We start from the raw sequence: 20279 nt of genomic DNA, 5'->3' as shown, positions 1-20279 counted from the left end.
TAATATAAGCCTCTGTGTGATAATTTGGGAAGCAGATGCTGGGTATTTGGGAGTTTCTGGTGGGACAGAAACTTTCACTTACAGTTTATTACTGTAATCCCTGAACTGGGTAAGCTGAGGCAGAAGGATCAGTCAGGAGTTTGAGGCCAGCCCGGGCTATATAGCAAAAGTCTATCTTGAAAATGAATACAAAAGAAAATCACAACAAGATTCTATTTCTATGCTAACTAGGAAGGCTAGTTCAAAAAAGAAAGAAAAAAAAAAAACAGAAAATAGTAAGTGCTGGTGAACATCTAGAGAATTGGAACCTGTACCCTGTTAAAAGTGGTGGCGGCACACGCCTTTAATCCCAGCACTCGGGAGGCAGAACCAGGTGGATCTTTGTGAGTTTCAGGCTAGCCTGGTCTACAGAGTGAGATCCAGGACAGGCAAAACTACAGAGAAACTCTGTCTCGAAAAACAAAAAAACAAAACAAGTGTGTGTGTGCTCAAACTCCTTACTGAAGTCTTATCAGATCTCCAATTAATCCTGTCATCTCTGACTTCATCTCTCAGTCTGCCCTGCCTTATTCACCACACCCACTCAAGCTGGTCTCCTTTCAACCCTTCAAAGTGAGTCTTGTGCCAGTGAATTTGCATTTCTGGCCTCTTTATACAGAACACTGCTTCCCCAAGGCATTTGAAGGGTTCAGCTCAAATATGTTCTTTACAGAGACTTTCTCTGACTAGCCCCCCCAAAATAAGACATTCTTTATCTACTGTTTCGTAGTAGTAAGTATTCATTAAAATTATTTTCACACCTTACTGTCTGATTCTTATCATTATAATACAGGATCTACAAGGATAATGAAGTGTCCTTTAATGCTAAGCATTGACTTAACAATCAAAAATCCATAGTTCCGAGTTGTTGGATAATCTTTTTTTTTTTTTTTTTTTTTTTGGTTTTTCGAGACAGGGTTTCTCTGTGTAGTTTTGCGCCTTTCCTGGAGCTCACTTGGTAGCCCAGGCTGGCCTCGAACTCACAGAGATCCGCCTGGCTCTGCCTCCCGAGTGCTGGGATTAAAGGCGTGCGCCACCAACGCCCGGCTTGGATAATCTTTTTGTACACTGTGAAGATGTGCCTCTGCCAAGGCACCTCCTAATTGGTTTATTAAAGAACTGAGGGGTTGGGGATTTAGCTTAGTGGTAGAGCAGGCCCTGGGTTCGGTCCTTAGATCCAGGAAAAAAAAAAAAAAGAGCTGAATGGCCAATAGCTAGGCAGGGAGGATAGGCAGGATTTCCAAGGAGAGAGCAACTCTAGAGGTGGATTCACTAGCCGGACACAGAGGAAGTAGGATGCACGGTACTGAGAAGAGGTAATGAGCCAAGTAGCAGAATGTAGACTAATAGAAATGGGTTAATTTAAGTTATAAGAGCTAGTTGGGAACAAGCCTAAGCTAAGGCCAAGCTTTCATAATTAATAATAAGTCTCTGTGTCAGTATTTGGGAGCTAGTAGCACAAAGAAAGTCCAACTACAGTTCTATCATATAAAGGAAAATATTAGAATAGATTAGAAAGGTAGCTCAGCTGATAAAGACACTCACCATTTTAAAGATGGATGGACATGAGTTCAACCCTGGGATCCACACATGGAAGGAGAGAACTGACTCCACAAAGTTATCCTCTTACCTCCTGAAGTGCACCATGTTGTACTCCTCTCTCTCTCTCTCTCTCTCTCTCTCTCTCTCTCTCTCTCACTCACTCACACACACACACACCCCAATTCCTTAAAAAAGAAAACTGTCACTCAATTTTGGATGGGGAGAAAAAGGCTAAGAAGGGTGGGAGAGATGGCTCAGTGGTTAAGAGCGCTTACTACTTTTGCAGAGGACCTGGGTTCAAGTCCTAGCACCCATACAGTTGCTCACAACAATCTAAAAATCCAGGTCCAGGGGATTCAAGACACTCTTTCTGGCCTCTGTGGGCACCAGGCATATACATGTTACACAGGCACACCTGCTGGCAAAATATCCATACATAAAAATATATCATTTTAATTTAAATCTGTAGATCAGAGATATTGATAGATTGCTAAGTGAAAACAAAAAAGTCATGTGATTTCACAAAGCATATGGGAGAAATTACACTATAGGAACTTCTTCACTTACGGTTGCGTATGTAACAGCCAGCGACTGATGACTTTGCTAGAAGCTCCATTCCCAAATCCTGTAATCTACCAGAATTTTCAGGTCCACAGGTAGCCAGAGCTGCCTGGTCAGCACAAAAAAGGTTTGTCTGTATGTCTCCAGAAGCAACACCAGTGCCTTTTATATCGGACAGTGTGGTCTTCACATCACTCTTCATACACCGAACTTCTGCCATTTGAGTTTTGAGTCTTTTCAACATCTTTAGGTCAGAAGGCACTCGCCACATTGCCTGCTGCTTCCTTTGCTCTTTATCTTTTCGAGAATATGATGCTTCAAAAGAAAGCAAGTGAAAAACCATGTTCATATCAATTTTAATATTCATGACCTCATTTGTTCCCACAAATTTAATGTGTCAAATGCAATAAAGTGTTTCATGGTATCACCAAAGAACAGGCATCGAGACTAGGAGATGGCTTACATCAGGAATTCTCAATCTTCCTAATGCTGTGACCCTTTAATACAGTTTCTCATGGTGTAGTGACCTCAACCATAAAATCATTTCATTGCTACTTCATAACTGTAATTTTGCTGCTGTTATAAATTTTAATGTAAATGTCTGATACACAGGATATCTGATACATGTGGGTCACAACCCACAGGTTAAATCCAAAGTTAGACCCAAGACTTTGCTGTTTCCTTTCATTACCTGCCCCATGTCCTTCTTGCTGTTATCCTTATTTTAGCTGACTGGATTTAAAACTCAGGTTGCTTCACTATTAATTTTCCATAGAAAACTAAACATTCCAGAACAGAGATGTTACTGTTAATACAGTCTGTATCCTCTCCAATGACATACAATATTTAAAAACAAAACAAAACATTATTTTACCTATCTATTAGATCTATTTATAAGTCAAACTGTAAAATTATTCCTCTTAAAGTTATCTCAATTATGTTTATTACAGAGCCAGATTTGACCTGCTTCATTTGGACTTTGTACATACCATTAATTATCATTTAAGCCCATGGTTCTCAACCTGTGGGTTGTGACCCTCTAGGGAGTCACATATCAGATATGCTGTAAATCAGATATTTACACTATGATACATAACAGCAGCAAAGTTCCAGTTATGAAGTTGCAACAAAATTATTTTATGGTTGGAGGTCACCCTAACATGAGGAACTGTATTAAAGGGTTGCAGCATTAGGAAGGTAGAAAGCCACTGATTTTAAGTGAACCTCCACACAAAATGTACTTGAACCACAAATGAAAAGCAACTGTTCTAGAACCTAGTTGAAGATAATCTTTCAAACCAAAGGGCAAGACTTGCAGAAAGTATGCTTTAAGAAAAAGAGGAACTGATTCTGGCTGTCACCTCCAGACCACTGCAGTGGCTCAGGCTTTGTTTTCTACACAGAGGTTCTATGATTTTGTTCAGAAAGTGAGCTCTGCGGCTTTGAGGTATCACCAAAATCCCTGTCTATACCACTGGTTGGATCCAATATTACAATTTAGAAAGGTAAGGGAGAGGTCAGTCTGTGTTGTTACATACTAAGGATGTTGTAGAAAGCATTCATTCCAACAAAAATGCTGCTTCTCCAACCCTAGGAATGGGAGGCTAGGGGTAAACCTGAGTGCCCAAGTGGGCACACTAGACAAGCACATCACCACTGAGCTATACTAACAGCCCTAACAGTTTTAAACTGTGACATTAATGGGAAATCACTGTCTGTAAAAACAGCTCTATCTCAGATTCAAAGAGCCTAGACTGGACTATACAAATCTCTGTCTTACTACAAAGCCTATTTTTCTTTTAGCTATCTTTGGCATATAATACTGTGCATTAATATACATTTTCTCAGGTTTTAATGTTCATTTGTGTGTGGGGGGTGTGTGTGTGTGTCTTACACTAGGTATCTTATGGTTGGCCTGGAACTCAGTATATAGACCAGGCTGGGCTTGAACTCAGACTCACTGCCTCACAACTGCTGGAATAAAAGATGTATGTTACCATGACCAGCCCTTGTTTGATTTCTTGAAATGGGTCACACAATAAAAGTCCAGGCTGGCCTTGAACGCACTATGTAGATTAGGTTAACCTTAAACTCAGAGCAATCCTCATGATTCAGTCTTTATTATGCCGAGATAACAGGTATGTGCCACCATGGCAGTGATATGCATTTTTCATTTAATGAATAATTAAACAGACTTTTTTCCATGTTCAACTTAGACACATTTCCCCTTGAAAGGCAAGTCTGAAAAACTGAATCCATCCACAAAGAAGACAACTGTACTTCTCTGTATGGATCAAACTATCAGCTGGGCATAATTAGAAATTTCTTTTGTTCTCTGCAGTGTTAGGGATCACAAACAGAGATTTGTGTGTGCTGGGTGATTACTATCCTCTGAGCTACACACCCTAGTCTAAAACCACTTAAAAGGCATTTAAAATTCATTTTTGACATAACTCTTGAGCAATGACAGGGGAAATGAAGGGGGAGAACTATAGGTACAGCTCACCTAGCATGACAAGATTCTGAGTTCAATCCCAAGTGCAAGAGCACTCGTGCACATAGGCGCACGCACACGCACACACACGCACACGCACACGCACAGGGTGGTAGATTGGTTAGAGAAACATACTGTGTTCCAATACTCAGATGAGACACACAGATAGAAATTCGACAGTTCTTCCAGAGAACCAAAGGAAAAAAAAAAAAGACATTATGATTTTACCTGTGGGCTGCAAAAGTGAAGTAGAGGGACGAGGCTGTAAGCCCCACAGATTTTCCATACTGCTCCGGTCCTTAAGATCCAATAAATGTATTAAGATTAAAGGATCAATGTCTAATAAGCTACTGGTAGCTGCAGAGCATAAATGGGCTCTTCTTGACATTCTGCTGCTGGCACCCACATAGCTGTGGCTACTACCTATAAAAGAAAAAGAGAAAACATACTATATGTATCTGTACATGTTTTAGTAAATCCCAACTAATGGTCGAGGACCTGTCTGCACATCTGTGTCTTAGACTGTGTTCATAATAAAAAGCACAGAGGAACCATACTGCCATGCAAATGAGCATCACAACAATCACTAAGACTCAAGAGTAATCATCAACCTCATCTGAAACACCCAGAAACCACATGGTGGCTCACAACCATATACAGTGGGATCTGGTGCCCTCTCTGGCCTGCAGGTATACATGCAGGCAGAACACTGTATACACAATAAATAAATGAATCTAAAAAAAAAAAAAAAGATACACAACTCTGCAGGACAGGATCAAGGCAAGTAAAAGTTTTCATTCCCATGAGAAAGTAAAAGAATTCTCATCTTTCCATATGCTTAATGTTTAGTACTGCCAGTTTTAAAATAGTAACCATATCAAGTTTGGTGACACATGCCTGTAATCCTAGCACTTAAGAGGTGGAGGTTAAAGGATTAGGAATTCAAAGCCATTTCTGGCTACATAACAATTTGAAAACCAACTCAGGCTACATGAAAACTTGCTCAATAAAGAAAGCAATTAGAAAAAAATATATTAACCATTATGGCCAATATGCAGTGGTTTTTTACTATGGTTTTAATTTGGCATTTCTTAGAAAACAAAACACAAAAGAAAAACCAGAGTTTCAGAAGTGCATGGGACCCTCATAAACGTAGCAACACATAACTGAGTCAGTCACAAAAGAAGAAAAAAATACAAAGAATTATCTGAAGAAATAACTGAAGAATCCCAAAACATGATGAGAAATAAGAATCGTTTGCTTATAATCCCAGCATTCAAGAGGCTGCAACCCAGAACTGCTGTGAGTTGGAGGCCAGTCTAGGCTATTTGAGTTCTAGGCAGGCCTAGGCTACAAAGTGAGATCCTGTAAATACATACATTCAAAAATAATAAAATATTATCTATTTATTCAGGATGCTCAAAAAACTACATAATAAGCTGGATGCGGTGGCACATATCTTTAATCCCAACATGGGGAGGCAGAGACAGGCAGATATCTGTGAGTTCAAGGCCAGCCTGGTCTACATAACAAGTTGCAGGCTAGCTGGGACTACACAGAAAAACACTGTTTCAAAAACCAAAACTAAAACAGTAACAACAAATACTTAACAAGGTCAAAGCTTAATCCTAGCACTTGAGAGGCAGAGTCAGGCAGATTTCTGTGAGATTAAGGCCAGCCTGGTCTATATATTGAACTCCAGGCCATCCAAGACCACGTAATGAAACCCTGTCTCAAAAAAAAAACAAAAACATAAAATAGGAACAAATGTTCTGAGTCATAACCTTATCAATGTCAATTTGCTTTAGAAATGTATTGCTGTGTGTGCACATGTGTGCATGTCTGTGTTTAAGTATATGCGTGTTGGGCTGGAGGGATAGCTCAGCCATTAAAGGCTAGGCTCACAACCAAAAATATAAGTATATGTGTGTATATGCTATAATAAGGTTATACAGATCAGAAGACAAACACACTTTGAAACAGGGTCTCTGATTTTATGTTTTGCTGCTGTGCAACTGAGTGGCCCAGGGGTTTGGGAATGCTGTATACAATCCCACTCTAGCTTCTAATCATTGAATCATTTTCTCAATTTTTAGAAAAGTATGAATTATAGAAAAGGTAGCAGGGAGGTGGTGATGCATGCCTTTAATCCCAGCACTCGGGAAACAGAGACAGGTGGATCTCTGTGAGTTCGGGGTCAGCCTGGGCTACAGAGTAAGTTCCAGGAAAGGCACAAAGCTACACAGAGAAACCCTGTCTCAAAAAAAAAAAAAAAAAAAAAAAAAAAAAAAAAAAAAAAAAAAAAAAAAAAAAAAAAAAAAAACAAAACAAACCAGAAAAGGTACAGAATGCTTCTATATATTTCATACCCATTTCTCTTTTAACATTTTTCATTACTATGATACATTTATCACCTGTGCACCAGTTTCTGTAACTATAAAGTAAAAATTGCCAGATGTGGTGGTCTACATCTATAATTCCACCACTGGAAAAGGTCAAGGCAGGAGAATCAGGTTACATAATGATATCCCATGCCAAGAAACAGAATAAACAAATAAATAAATGAGGACTTTAAAAAATCTGTCTCGGGATTTTAAAAATAATTATGGCATACAAACAGTGTTTCGTAACAAGCCTGGTACAGAAGAATATTTTATAGACGTTAGTTACTCTTCTTTTCAGTATCCTAAGTACTGCATTAATACCATGAACCATTTACATCAGTGGTTACCCTCCACTAAACTACAATAGTCAGAATGACTCGTGGAGCCTGGCCTCTATACCTGGAGGTCCTGCAGCAGCTGCATCTTCCATGAGTTCTCCCTCTTCCAACTCCATGTTGTTATATTCTACATCATTTTCTCCAGACCTGAGAAGAGACAAAATCCATCATGTTCAGAATAACTCATAATTCTCACAAAGGAAATGCAATTAATATCTGTATTGTGTAAGATGGCTCACAGGTAAAAGGTGCTTGTGGCCACGCATATGGCGCAAAGACATACACACAGGTAAAGAAAGCTTATTAAAAAGAGAGAGAAAGAGAGGGAGAGAGAGAGAGAAGTACCCTAGAAATATTCCTAAAGGTACAGAAATAATATGAAGAAACATCTATTTTTTAAAAAGTATTAATATTAGTAATAAGAAAGAGAATAAGGGGCTGGAGAGATGGCTCAGTGGTTAAGAGTACTGACTGCTCTTCCAAAGGTCATGAATTCAGTTCCCAGCAACCATATGGTGGCTCACAATCACCTGTAATGAGATCTGGTGCCTTCCTCTGGCCTGCAGGGACACATGCAGGCAGAATGCTGTATACATAATAAATAAATCTTTAAAAAAAATTGTTTAAAAAAGAAAGAGAATAAAGGTGGGGGTGGTAGTACACAACTTTAATTTCAAAACCTAAGAGGAAGAGGCAGGCGGAGGTGGATCTCTTTGAGTTGAGGCAAGCCTGGACTACATACAGACTGAGTTCCAGGGCAGCCAAGCCTACATAGTGGCTCTCTATCTCAAAATACACACTCCCCAAAAGAGTGAGCATAAATTGTACTTACACCAAGATTAATCCTCTTTCCATCTTAATTCAGCCCCCAAGAAATTCCCCCTCTAGACTAATATAACCAAGAGCATATGCCTTTCAATGTGCTGGAAGGGATTAAGACACCACCAGCATTTCTCATTCTGTTTCCAACTACCTAACCTGATGCCAAAGGCCAGGTATGTGTGGTCAAGAAGACTTGCACCCTTATATCCAGACCTGTATTCAGAAGAGTGTCTATTGGGTGAAAGCATCCAGAGAATGCTCACATTTACATAATGCTTACCATGCTTTACTCATCCAGCAGAGACATCAGGGCTAACAGGACTAGCTAGAGCTAAGGCACTTTCTCCCAACATCCAGTTAGCTCAGTTTCTAAAGCAGGACAGAGAAGCATACCTTTGTCTGAGTCTAGGTTCAGAGAGTAGAGGTTGATTTTGCATTTCTTTCCCCACTAAGGAAAGAAGCGGGCAATAAAACACTATCAGAAAACATACAACAGCCAGTCTAGCCTGATCAGCAAGCCCAGGCTTGGACCAGTGGTATAGCTCAGTGAGTAAAAATCACTGACTGTGCAGCCTGAGAATCTGATTCCATCCCTGGAACCCAGAATGGAAGAAGACCAACTCTCACAAGTTGAACTCTGACCTCCACATGCCTACGTTACACACTCACACTCACACACACACACACACACACACACACTTACACTTTCTTTTTAATTTGTAAAACAACTGTACTTATTTTGTGTGTATGAGTGTTTTGCCTGTATATATATATATATATGTGTGTGTGTGTATATATATATATATATATATATATATATATATATATATATATATATATCTGTGTATCTCTTGAGTGCTTAGTGCCTACAGAGGCTAGAAGAAAGCATCAGAGTCCCTGGGACTGCAGTCATAGATGGTTGTGAGCTGCCATGTGGGAATTGAACCCAGGTCCTTTGGGAGAGCAGCCAGTGCTCTTAATCATTGAGCTATCTCTCTTGTCCAATAAAAAGTTTTTGTTTTTGTTTTGTTTTGTTTTGTTTTTTTGAATAAAGAAATAAAGCAAGAATAAAAACTCCTGGCTTAGGCCTAGTTTATATTTAGGTTGTATCTTAAAAAAAAAAAAGTGCTGAACACTTCCACACTTGAGAGTGCTCCCACGGACACTCACATGGTCTCTTCGTCAATATCGTTCTCTTCTGTATTGCTTGTTGCTGTGGAACTCGCAGAGGAGCTGCTGCCATCCAGGTGATTCACTTCATCTTCCCCAGCAAGATCAAGATCCAGATCTCCATCTGAGAGCTCATGCTACAAGGCAACATTTCTTTTCACTCCTTTTTTAAAATTCTGAGTCAAAAGTCTTATTATGTAGCCCAGGCTGGCCTTAAACTCATGCAATCTTCTTATCTCAGCCTCCTAAGCACTGGGATGTTAAGCAAATGCAAAACAAGATCTTTGTTCTTGATGTTTCTATTCAGTTAGTCATCCCATCTAGGACATTAAGCAGAGATCCACCAGTACAGATCCTATATCTATACTGCTAAGTACTCTAGAGAAAAGCTACACAACCCTATTGACTAGTACCACTATTGATTTATAGTTATCAATTTGAGCTAGGTCCTCAAACTAACCAGGAATAATTCACATATTCCATGTCAGCCTCCAATAATTTCTCCTCACAGAGTTACATCTTAAAGCCAGGTGTAACAGTGCATGGTTGTGATCTCAGGCTTGGGAAAGTAAGAAAGCAACAAAACCAGAAATCCAAGGTCATCCTTTGTTACAGAGTATTTTTGTAGCTCATAGCCAGTTTGGCCAAATCTGTCAATCTATCACCTAAGTATCCCCTCCAAGTTTCTTCATCCTTATAGCCCTGCCCCCACCTGAACAGAACAAAAACCCCTTCTCCAACTTTCAGCTGCCTTATCTACAAGTTCTACCATTCATTTTACTCAACCTATCAAAGCGGACTATTTCAGTCTGAGCCCTATTTTCTTTCTTAGCTAATCAATGCTTTTAACCTTATCATCAATCTCTCCTCATAAGGGCATCTTCATTGAAACATAAAACCTATGTCTCCCATCTTAAAAGTACCAACTACAGAAAATCTACTTTGTACTCCTAATCTTAACTAAAAACAAACAAAACCCACTTAGTCAGTTCTTATTCTGGCTATTATTTGGCTTGTCAAAAACTAACAGTATCCCAAATCATAAGCCGTCTTATCAGAACAGATAAAGTACCTCCCAGTTAGTAAAGGAAAAAAGAACATATTAAAAAAAAGTCATTTTACAATTTTTTTTTAAATGTACATTGGTGTTTTGCCTACATGTATGTCTGTGTAAGTGTGTATGATTCCCTGGAAGTGGAGCTACGGCAGTTGTGAGCTGCTATGTGGGTTGCAGGAACTGAACCTGGGTCCTCAGGAAGAGCAACCAGTGCTTTTAACTACTGAGCCATCTCTCCAGCTCCCAAAAGAACATAGTTTAAAAATCTACAATTTAAACAATTTCTAGACCATGTGTCACAGTTTCAGATAATGGTCTTTCATAATTAACTTTTATAACCTTGCAATGTTGTAGGAGTATTAAATGTACAGAACTTGTATATATCAATAAAGAAAACTAGTGGACAAGTTTTTTAGGACATTGTCTCCCCTATATTATTTTGTGGAGACTACAATCCTACCATATATATCACCAATCTTAATTTATTATTACATGATAGTCTTCATTCTGAATCTTCTCCTCTTCCTCTTCATCTTCTTTGGTCTCTCTTACAGAAGCTGAAGTAGGACCACCTTCCAGAAGCATTTCAGAGCATGAGCCAGCCTTCTTAGTTCGTGTTTCAGGAGTATCATCATTTTGGGGGCTAAGATGATTATCTGGTGGTGACAAATCTCTTGATTTCTGAGTTCGGGACAGCTCAATAGTCAGTCTCTTTTAAAATAAGAACAGTACAAATCAATATTAAGTGTAAGAGTTGTCTCAGTGGCAAAGCAAACAATGTTTACATTAAAAATTAGTTACAAGCTGGGCCTGACAGCACATGTCGTTAATCCCAGCAACCAGGAGGCAGAAGCAGGGTGATCTCCAGCCTGGTCTTGGTAGTTTAAAAAAAAAAAAAAAGCATAATGTTGGGAGTTGAAGAGATGGGGACATGCTAAGGGGACATGTAGAAAGTGGTCCTGGATGAGACAAGTACAACACAAGTGAGATGGCTCAGAGGTTAAGAGCACTGGCTGTTCTTCCAGAGGTCCTGAGTACAATTCCCAATTCCCAGCAACCACATGGTGGCTCACAATCATCTACAGTGAGATCTGGTGCCCTCTTCTGGCCTGCAGGCATACATGCAGACAGAATACTATATACATAAAACATAAATAACTTTAAAAAAAAAAAAAAAAGTCAACTATTCTACTTTTGAATCTTTACATCCAAGACAGCTTATAGAAGACAATTACCTTAGTTACTGAGGGAAACACAATGTTGATCTCAAACCAGTGTGGCACTCCACAACACAACACTGCATAATAAAAATATTGTCTATCTATAGTGTCTAACACAAGCTCCTGAAATGAAGTTACTACAAATAAGGAATAACATAGTTGATGCTAATTAAATTGAGCTAATGTAGCTAAACATGGCTACACAACTGAAGAGTGCAGAATCTAGAGGCTCAAAGGGTGGAGAAAAGGATAACCAGATTTTTACCACAATATTAAAGTGGATAGCAAAAATCTCAAATTCAAAAAGCAGCAGGCCAAAAGGACAATAGGCTGTGCTAAAATTAGAACAGATATTATTGCCTTACCTCTTTAAGATTGTTTATTTGTTGAATATAACCAGTCTGTGCAGCTTCCAACTGAGTAATGTACCAGTGCTGATCGCGGCATTTTTGAAAAAATGTTGGTGAGCGTACCTGAAACCTTAAAGAACAGTTCTACATGAAGAATAATCCAAACAGTGAATCTGTGAATCATGTAAACTCTACAGCTCACATTTGATGAAGAACCACTTCAAATGAATTCAGAGTTTCTATTATCCACTATTCATGTGTTTACTCATAAACCATAATGACATATGGCTCTAAATGTCAGTTGTCTTAACTAAAACTATATTTTTTTGGTCTTTTTGTTTGTTTGATTATTTGGTTTTTTTGTTTGTTTTAAGATTTATTTATTTATTATATATACAGTGTTCTGCCTGCATGTGTCCCTGCAGGCCAGAAGAGGGCACCAGATCTCATTACAAGTGGTTATGAGCCACCATGTGGTTGCTGGGAATTGAACTCAGGACCTTTGGAAGAGCAGTCAGTGCTCTTAACCACTGAGCCATCTCTCCAGGCCTGTTTGTTGTTTTTTGAGACAGGATTTGTCTGTGTAGCCCCGGTTGTCCTGGAACTCACTCTGTAGACCAGTCTGGCCTCAAACTCAGAGATCCGCCTGGCTCTGGCTCCCCAGTTCTGGGATTAAAGGTGTGTGCCACTGCCACCTGGCTGTTTGTCATTTTTTAAAGCCCTCTTAATATTTGCTAACAACAAACCTCTTTCTTAGAGTCAAACACGATTCCTCCTAGTGAAGAACATATGTAGTATATGTGTAACTACATTTTTGAGGAAAGAACCACAAAGCAAGAAGTCTATATTTCTCTCACCTCTTCTGGCCCTTCCACTTGCCATTCTTGTGTTAGCTACTGCCACACTTGAGAACTTAAGCATGCTCCCAAAAGCCCAAGCACAGAAGGGTGTTCCCTTTAGTGCATTATCAGAAGGTATTCATATCATTGGAGCATACCTTTGAAGAGGGCACCAGACACCATACTCTTCCAAATCTAGGCTATAAAGTGACTAGTTTGCTTCATGAAACACTTCTACCATAGTGTGGTAACATACTCCAAGCAATGGGGCTAATCTATCATGGACTGAAAACTCCAAAATTGTGAACCAGATTCTTTATAAACTGATTGTCTCAGGCACTTGTTACAGCAACAGAAAACAAGCAATAAAGCAACTTGAAGGGAGATGGAACAGGTTACAGTCCATTATTGTTGGGAAGTCAAGGCGGAAATTGGAAGTAATTACACCCACACTCAAAAGCGGGAAGAGCAGAAGCTGCATGAACGCTGCACTCAGTTCACGCTCTCCTTTACACAGCTCAGGACTCAAACCAAAAACGCTGTTACCCTGAACTGGCAGTCTTCCCATCTCCTTGAACACAATCAAGACAATCCCCCACAGACATGCCCACAGGCTAACTTAGTCTTCACAAGCTCTAGTAGGTGAGGTGAGACTGCCTTCCCAGGTAAGTCTACAATAAAAACTAACCATCAAATAGAAACAATTTAGTTTTATGTAAGATTTTACACCTAATGTAAGAAAATACTAATAGTCAACTGCACCAGAACCTACTTCTGGTCAATGATACTCATGTACGAGAAGGCAGAGCCTAACACTAAATCACTACTTTAAGTGCAGAGTGCCTAGTTAGTATTCATAGGCAAACATGAGAAAAGTTTTGTAAGTCTTTTCTTTGACTGGTGGATGGAGTCATTCCTGCACGTTAGTTTTCACTATTGTGCCATTAAGATAAAAAATAGCAGGAAATTTTTTCCGTTTCTCTTTTAATGAACAAATAAATGTATAAAAAAAACATATCTAGATTATTTAGAGTTACAGAAAAGCCAGGTGTGATGGCACACACCTTTAGTCAGAACTTGGGTGGCAGAGACAGATGCATGTGAGTTCAAGGCCAGCCTGGTCTACAAAGCAAGTTCCAGGACAGCCAGACCCTGTCTCAAAAAACAAAATAAAAAAAGAAAGGGCTGGAGAAATGGCTCAGAGGTTAAGAGCACTGGCTGCTCTTCCAGAGGTCCTGAGTTCAATTCCCAGCAACCACATGGTGGCTCACAACCACCTGCAATGAGATCTGGTGCCCTCTCCTGGAGTGCAGGCAGAACACTGTATACATAATAAATAAATAAATCTTAAAAAACAAACAAACAAACAAAAAAAAAAACCACCAAACCCAGAGGTACAGAAAAGCCCTAACTTTCCAATAAGTATATAAAAAACCGTACCAAAATCTTAAACAAAATTAGCAAAAAAAAGTAGAAAGGGGCTAAATGGGAAGAGGAAGGGAATAAGCAAGGAGCAGGAGGGTTCAAAAAAAAAGGTAGGGGGTAAATATGATCAAAACTGTCACACATTAAACACATGTATGAAAATGTCATTATGAAATCCATTATGCATAACTAATATATACTAATAAAAATATTAAGGGGAAATTTTTCACTTCGTAGGTTGGTAAATTATGTTTGAATTGTGACTGTAACATGGAATGGCAACAAAGCATTTCCTTTGGCAAATTAAAAAAATAAGACTATTACCTCATAAGAAAAAAACAAAAACAGTGACAGTTTTCTTCTGTTTTTCCTCCCTCCTCCCCTCCCTCCCTCCCTTTCTTCCTTTCTGTCTTTCTCTTCCAGACAGTGTCTCACATAGTCTTGGCAAATCTTTAATTCCCTAGGTAGGCAAGCATGAACTTAAACTCCAGACCCTCCCACCTCCGAATTCAGATTTAGGTTATATGTTCTATCAACAGGCTCAAGGCAATGTAATGAGTAGAGCATCACTCTGTGACTCTTCACATGAAGTCAAGTACAGAATTTTCTACCGTAGCATACTAGCACTACAAAATTTCAGATTTGGGGGCATTTTGATTTTTAAGTTAGGTATACTCAAACTATAAGCCATCTTTAAAATCTTTTTATTGAGACAAGGTCTCTTGTAATCCAGACTGGCTTCAAACTTGTTATTCCTATTCTTTCTGGCTCTACATCTCAAATTACAGTGATGAGGCAGCAGATCTGGTGATATTTTCCTTTTTCATGGAATCAATAACTAGGTGTCAAACCATTTTTTCACTTTTTATATTCATCTAACTACATGGAACACCTGAAATAAAAGTGATAGTGTGACTTTCAATTATTTATGTTTGTTAAATGAATAAACTTTGAAATTCTTGATGACATTATTCTCCCATAATTTAAGTCACAACATCAAGTATCTCAAACTACCTTAAAATCACTGTATCATTTTGTCGGTTCAAGTATCCTTCATTTGCAAGTAAGTCCAAACGGAAAAATCTATTATAGCCCCAGCACTCTCCAACTTCAAAGTCAGATGCAAATTCTCGAATGATATTTTTGGTAGGATCGTTGCAGGACTGATGAACCATTTCTACACGATATTCATACCTAAAATACAGACAACACCATTAGTACAATCAAAAGTCAAAATAAGTAATTCTACAAAAATAAACTTGGTAGTCCAGTTGATCCTTTCAGAAATGATATCATTTACAGAAACAGAAGAATTTCAGACGGGTCACTGCCTTCGTCAGGGTTACTATCACTGCGATTAAACACCACAACAAAAGCAAGCGAGGGAGGGAGGGAGGAAGGGAGTACTTATTGGCTTACACTTCCATATCACTGCTCATCACTGAAGGCAGCCAGGACAGGACCTCAAACAAGACAGGAACCTGGAGGGAAACCTCTCTAGGGAAAAACTCTACTCTCTCCTTAAAGAAATTCTCAGCCAGATATGGTCGTCCACACCTGCAATCTCAGCACTTGGGAGATGAAGACAGAAATACCATGAGTTCAAGGCATCCTTGGCTATATCAAGTTTAACACCAGCCTGATTATGACTCCCTCACTTGAAAACAACAATAAAAGAGGGAGAAAGTGTGCTGGAGAGGACTTTCTTCCCTAAAACAGAAGTTATTCTGTGTTCTAGTTAGGGTTACTATTGCTATGATGAAACACCAAGACCAAAAACAAGTTGGGGAGGACGGGTTTACATGGCTTGCACTTCCACACTGTAGTCTACCACTGAAGGAAGTCCAGACAGAATTCAAGCAGGGCTGGAACCTGGAGGGAGAAGCTGAGGCAGAGGCCATAGAGGGAGCTACTTACAGGATTACTCTTCATGGTTTCTCAGCCTGCTTTCTTACAGAACCTAGGACTATCAGACCAGGGATGGCACAACCCACGATGGCTAGACCCTTCCCCATCAATCACTAATTGCCCTATAGATTTGCCTACATCCCAATCTTTTGAAAGCATTTTCTCAATTGAGGCTCCCCCTGTTCCAATAACTCCAGCTTGTGTCAACTTGACACAAAACTAATTAGCACACTCAGTAAATACTACATGAAAACAAACCCCAAACTGTCTCATGTAGAAATTTTCACTTAAATATCATATGCATCTGTATGCTCGCACACAACTTGAGAAAGAGATTAAGGCTTGAAAAACTTATGAAGTGTTCTACAGACCCTAGTTGATATTCAAACCTACTAGACTGCTATCTAGATTGCTATATACTGATTCATGCTTTTTATTCTACATTTTGGGAGTCACACTACCCCACTGCTAAACCTTGCACTGCAAAATTAAATGCCATTTCAACATTTAATGAAAGAGAATTTAGAACCCAATATGCTTCCTAAAATGTTAATTAACAAATCATATTTATCAGAAAAGAAGAATCACATGTTGTTAGACAGTGTCCAACAAACATACACATACAAATTCCAATCTTTTCTAAAACAATGTGAACTTCTAACTCTTGAATTGGGTGCTGGAGGTATAGTGTAGTAATAGAGTCCTAAAACCTGGACTCAGTCTCTAGTTCAAAATAAATAAATTATTTAAAGTCCTGACATCTGTTTGGTTGGTGATAAAACCATCAAGCTGAATCCAGTACCAAAGACAGTAAGTGTGAAAATATAGACAGAAAAAAAAAAATCAAAGACAGAAATTAAAATCCTCTTAGGACTTAGAATCTGGAATTTTAAATTTTAAAAATTCAAATTTAAGATGCAAAACATAAATTGCTCAATAGCAAGAACTAAGAGGCAGAGCCAGGCAAAGTGGTGTATGACTTTAACCCCAGGACTGGGAACTGACCCCAGATTCATGAAGACTATGTAAGCTCTCTACCACTGAGCTGAATCCCTAGTCCCAAATATTAGCTCTTGGGTTATAATACAGGTAACTTCAATGTCTCAGATATGGAAAGGAGCTATGACTAAAACACCAGTTAACAGGCCAAGCCACTTCCATTCTATAACATTCAGTTTGACCCTTCAGTGGCAAAAGGATCTTCAAGGTTAGCCAATCCAGAATTTCTTGTATGTGTGAGACCACAGTGTGTGTGTATGGCAGCTTGAGGGAACCAGTTATTAAGTGCCCATTTAGCATTAGAATATTCTGTATTTTCAAAGTATCTGTGATTAATATCTAAATTAATTCCATTCTGATTATAGAACACATTTTAAATCATTTTAAATTCATGAAGACATGTTTCATGGCCCTGAACATGGTCTATCTTGGGAAAGGTATGGTGACTGGTGTTGGTCACTTGCTGGAAAGAACACTCTCTAAATGTCAATCAGGTTGGCAGACAGCTGTATTAGTTACTTTCATCATCACTGTGACCAGCATACCTGACAGAACTTAGAAGTAAACATTTTGATTCATGTTCACTTCATAGCTGACTTGCCTGTATGCTTTGGCAGCAACACTATGCAAAGAGGCTACTCAGTTCTTGGCAAACAGGAAGCAGACTTTTTCAACATATAGACTCTTTCAACATAATATGAATATGCAATCAGCTTTTGGCTGTTATCTTACTGTTATCATTCATTTACTACTGCATATAAACCCAAATATTGTATTATTATAAGGGGATCAACAAAGTAAAATTTATAGTATCCAGTTTTCATATCAAAAGATAGGCCAATAGACCCCCCCCCAAAAAAAAAACCTTCAAGAAATGAGAATCGTTATTACATTATATTTGTTAAAGTAAAATTTCTCTTAATGTTAATAATTTTTAAAATTTATTCATTCAATTTCCATTTCCAACTCGTATTTATAACTGGAGGGTATTTTCCTTATTATTACTTTACAAAATCTGAGTATGATGTTCTCTGATAATTCGTGTTTCGTATGCTTGTAGTTCATCAAGATTCCTGGGTCTGTTCATTTCAAGTTTCTACCAAATTTAGGAGGAAAATTCTCATTATTTCTTCAATTTTTTTCCTAACCAACTCCAAATTCCAGGTCTCAAATTAAGTCCCTGAAGGAAGGACTGAAAGAGTATATGTTAAACTTTTTAACACTGTTCTATCATTTTTGGAATTAGTTTGTATTATCATTTTTGGCTAATAAGTCCTCAAATTATTTCCTTTCCAACTTTGAATCAGTAAAGCTATCTAGTCTATATCAGTTTGATTCTTATAAATTTCCTATGTCTCAGCTGGCAAGAAGGCTCAGTGGGTAGAGGTAACTGTGTGAAAACTTGACACCTGAGTTTATTCCCCAGATCCCACACAGTGGCAGAAGAGACCCGTCAGCTTAGAGGTGTCCCCTGACCACATACTCTAAATAGAAAGTCTTAAGTCTCTAACTTTTGGTGCAAATGAAACATTGAGCTGGATCATCAGGTCATTCTTCAATGACAGGGAACCCAGGGATCAGAAATAACAAAGACAGGAAAGTGTGGGATCAGGAAGTGTTGTATGATATTTTGTTTGTATTCTGACAAGCGTAGCCAGAAGTTTCTCCTGTCCTGCCCACGCCCCATAGTCAGGACCAATCTCTCCCACCCACATTCCACAGCCACTTGGTCCCAAGTAATCACACAGAAGCTTATATTATTTACAAACTGTATGGCCTATGGATCAGGTTTCTTGTTAGCTAGCTCTTATAACTTAACTCTACCCATTTCTATTAACATGGCCGTGGTTTTACCCGTCGGCTGGCATCTTGTTGCTCCTTGGGCCGCCAGCTGGCATTTCCTCTCACTCTCCTCTCTTCTCCCATCTCTTCAGTTTGAATGTCCTGCCTAACCTTATTCTGCCTTGCCATTGGCCAAACAGCTTTATTTATCAACCAATCAGAGCAACACATATTCACGGCATACAGAAAGACACCCCACAGCACTTTCCCTTTTCTGTCTAATCAAAAAGGAAGGTTTTTAACTTAGTAAAATTACATATAACAGAATAGTTATCAAGCAAGAATTACAGTTATAATATCTAATCTTTGTATTTGGTAAAATTAAAGAAAATACTCTATCATCTATCCTATATTTATGAGTGTAAGTTTCATATCCAATTTATCTTTTGTCATAACCAAGGAAAACTATAATTATAACTATCTAGTCTTCAACTACAAAGACCCCAGAAGGATACAATATTACCTGAGAAGCAGCGCAGCCAGCTACCAGAGACTTCTTACCTCTACCAAATCTCAGACCAAATAGGGCATCCTGTCTCTATGAATCCTCAGACTAAATGGGACCAAGATCCTGTCTCCACCTCCCTAGTGCTAGGATTAAGGGCGTGAGCGTCCCATGTGCTGGGATCAAAAGTATGTGCCACCACTGCTTGGCCTCTATAGTTAACTAGGAGCTAGCTCCCCGCTCTGATCTCCAGGCAAGATTTATTTGTCAGAACACAAACAAAATATCATACAACAAGGAGGTCTCGCATAAACTGATGGTTCATGCCACCCAAGTTTAAGACACCCAGCATCAGCCAGGTATGGTAGCCTTTGATCCCAGTACTTGGAAACAGAAGCAGGTGGATCTCTGTGAGTTTGAGGATAACATGGTCTACATAGTAAGTTCTAGGACATCCAGGGCTGTGTAGAGACAAAACAAAACAAAACAAAAAAGTAGTATAAGAAGCAATAAGTACATACAGTTTACAGGGAAAAACCAGGATAGAATCAGCAGAAAGTTTTCATACAATGGGGCAAAGTCAGTATGAAGCTAATCAAACTATGTTGCATAAAAGGAACAAAGGCTATCTCCAATGTGTCACAGACCCTGGGACGGTTAACTCCAGCTTCTACAGAGGGAAAAGTCAGGCTCCCAAGAACTCAAACCTTTGAGGTCTGTACCCAACCCCAGACTGGACCTTGCCAATTCTGCTCCTGGGCACAGAACTAGCATCCCTTTTGTTCTTTTATTAGTGCCTGTGAGGAAGCCTTGGATTGGCCTGGTTCCCAACAAAATATAGTTG

The 20279-nt window shown here is 39.0% G+C and overlaps 1 protein-coding gene across 7 annotated transcripts in view; it reads right to left on the bottom strand.

Annotated features, from left to right (window-relative positions):
* Trim37 (tripartite motif containing 37) overlaps positions 1–20279 on the bottom strand; it is a 137236-nt gene that overhangs the window by 58106 nt on the left and 58851 nt on the right. For 6 of the 7 annotated variants that reach the window (XM_037201538.1, XM_028878262.2, XM_028878263.2 and 3 more), the window contains 7 exons: positions 15256–15435; positions 11993–12107; positions 10900–11118; positions 9351–9487; positions 7420–7505; positions 4865–5059; positions 2149–2457 (listed from right to left, as the gene is read on the bottom strand). In XM_037201538.1, coding sequence (XP_037057433.1) covers positions 2149–2457; positions 4865–5059; positions 7420–7505; positions 9351–9487; positions 10900–11118; positions 11993–12107; positions 15256–15435 — 1241 coding nt within the window. The remainder of the gene's footprint in view (positions 1–2148; positions 2458–4864; positions 5060–7419; positions 7506–9350; positions 9488–10899; positions 11119–11992; positions 12108–15255; positions 15436–20279) is intronic. The other variant, XM_037201540.1, reaches the window with a different exon arrangement.

This window comes from Peromyscus leucopus, chromosome 8b (genome assembly GCF_004664715.2).
Source record: "Peromyscus leucopus breed LL Stock chromosome 8b, UCI_PerLeu_2.1, whole genome shotgun sequence".
NCBI lineage: Eukaryota > Metazoa > Chordata > Mammalia > Rodentia > Cricetidae > Peromyscus > Peromyscus leucopus.
The sequence above is the reverse complement of the archived record's forward strand: the minus strand, read 5'-3'. Positions and strand labels throughout refer to the sequence as shown.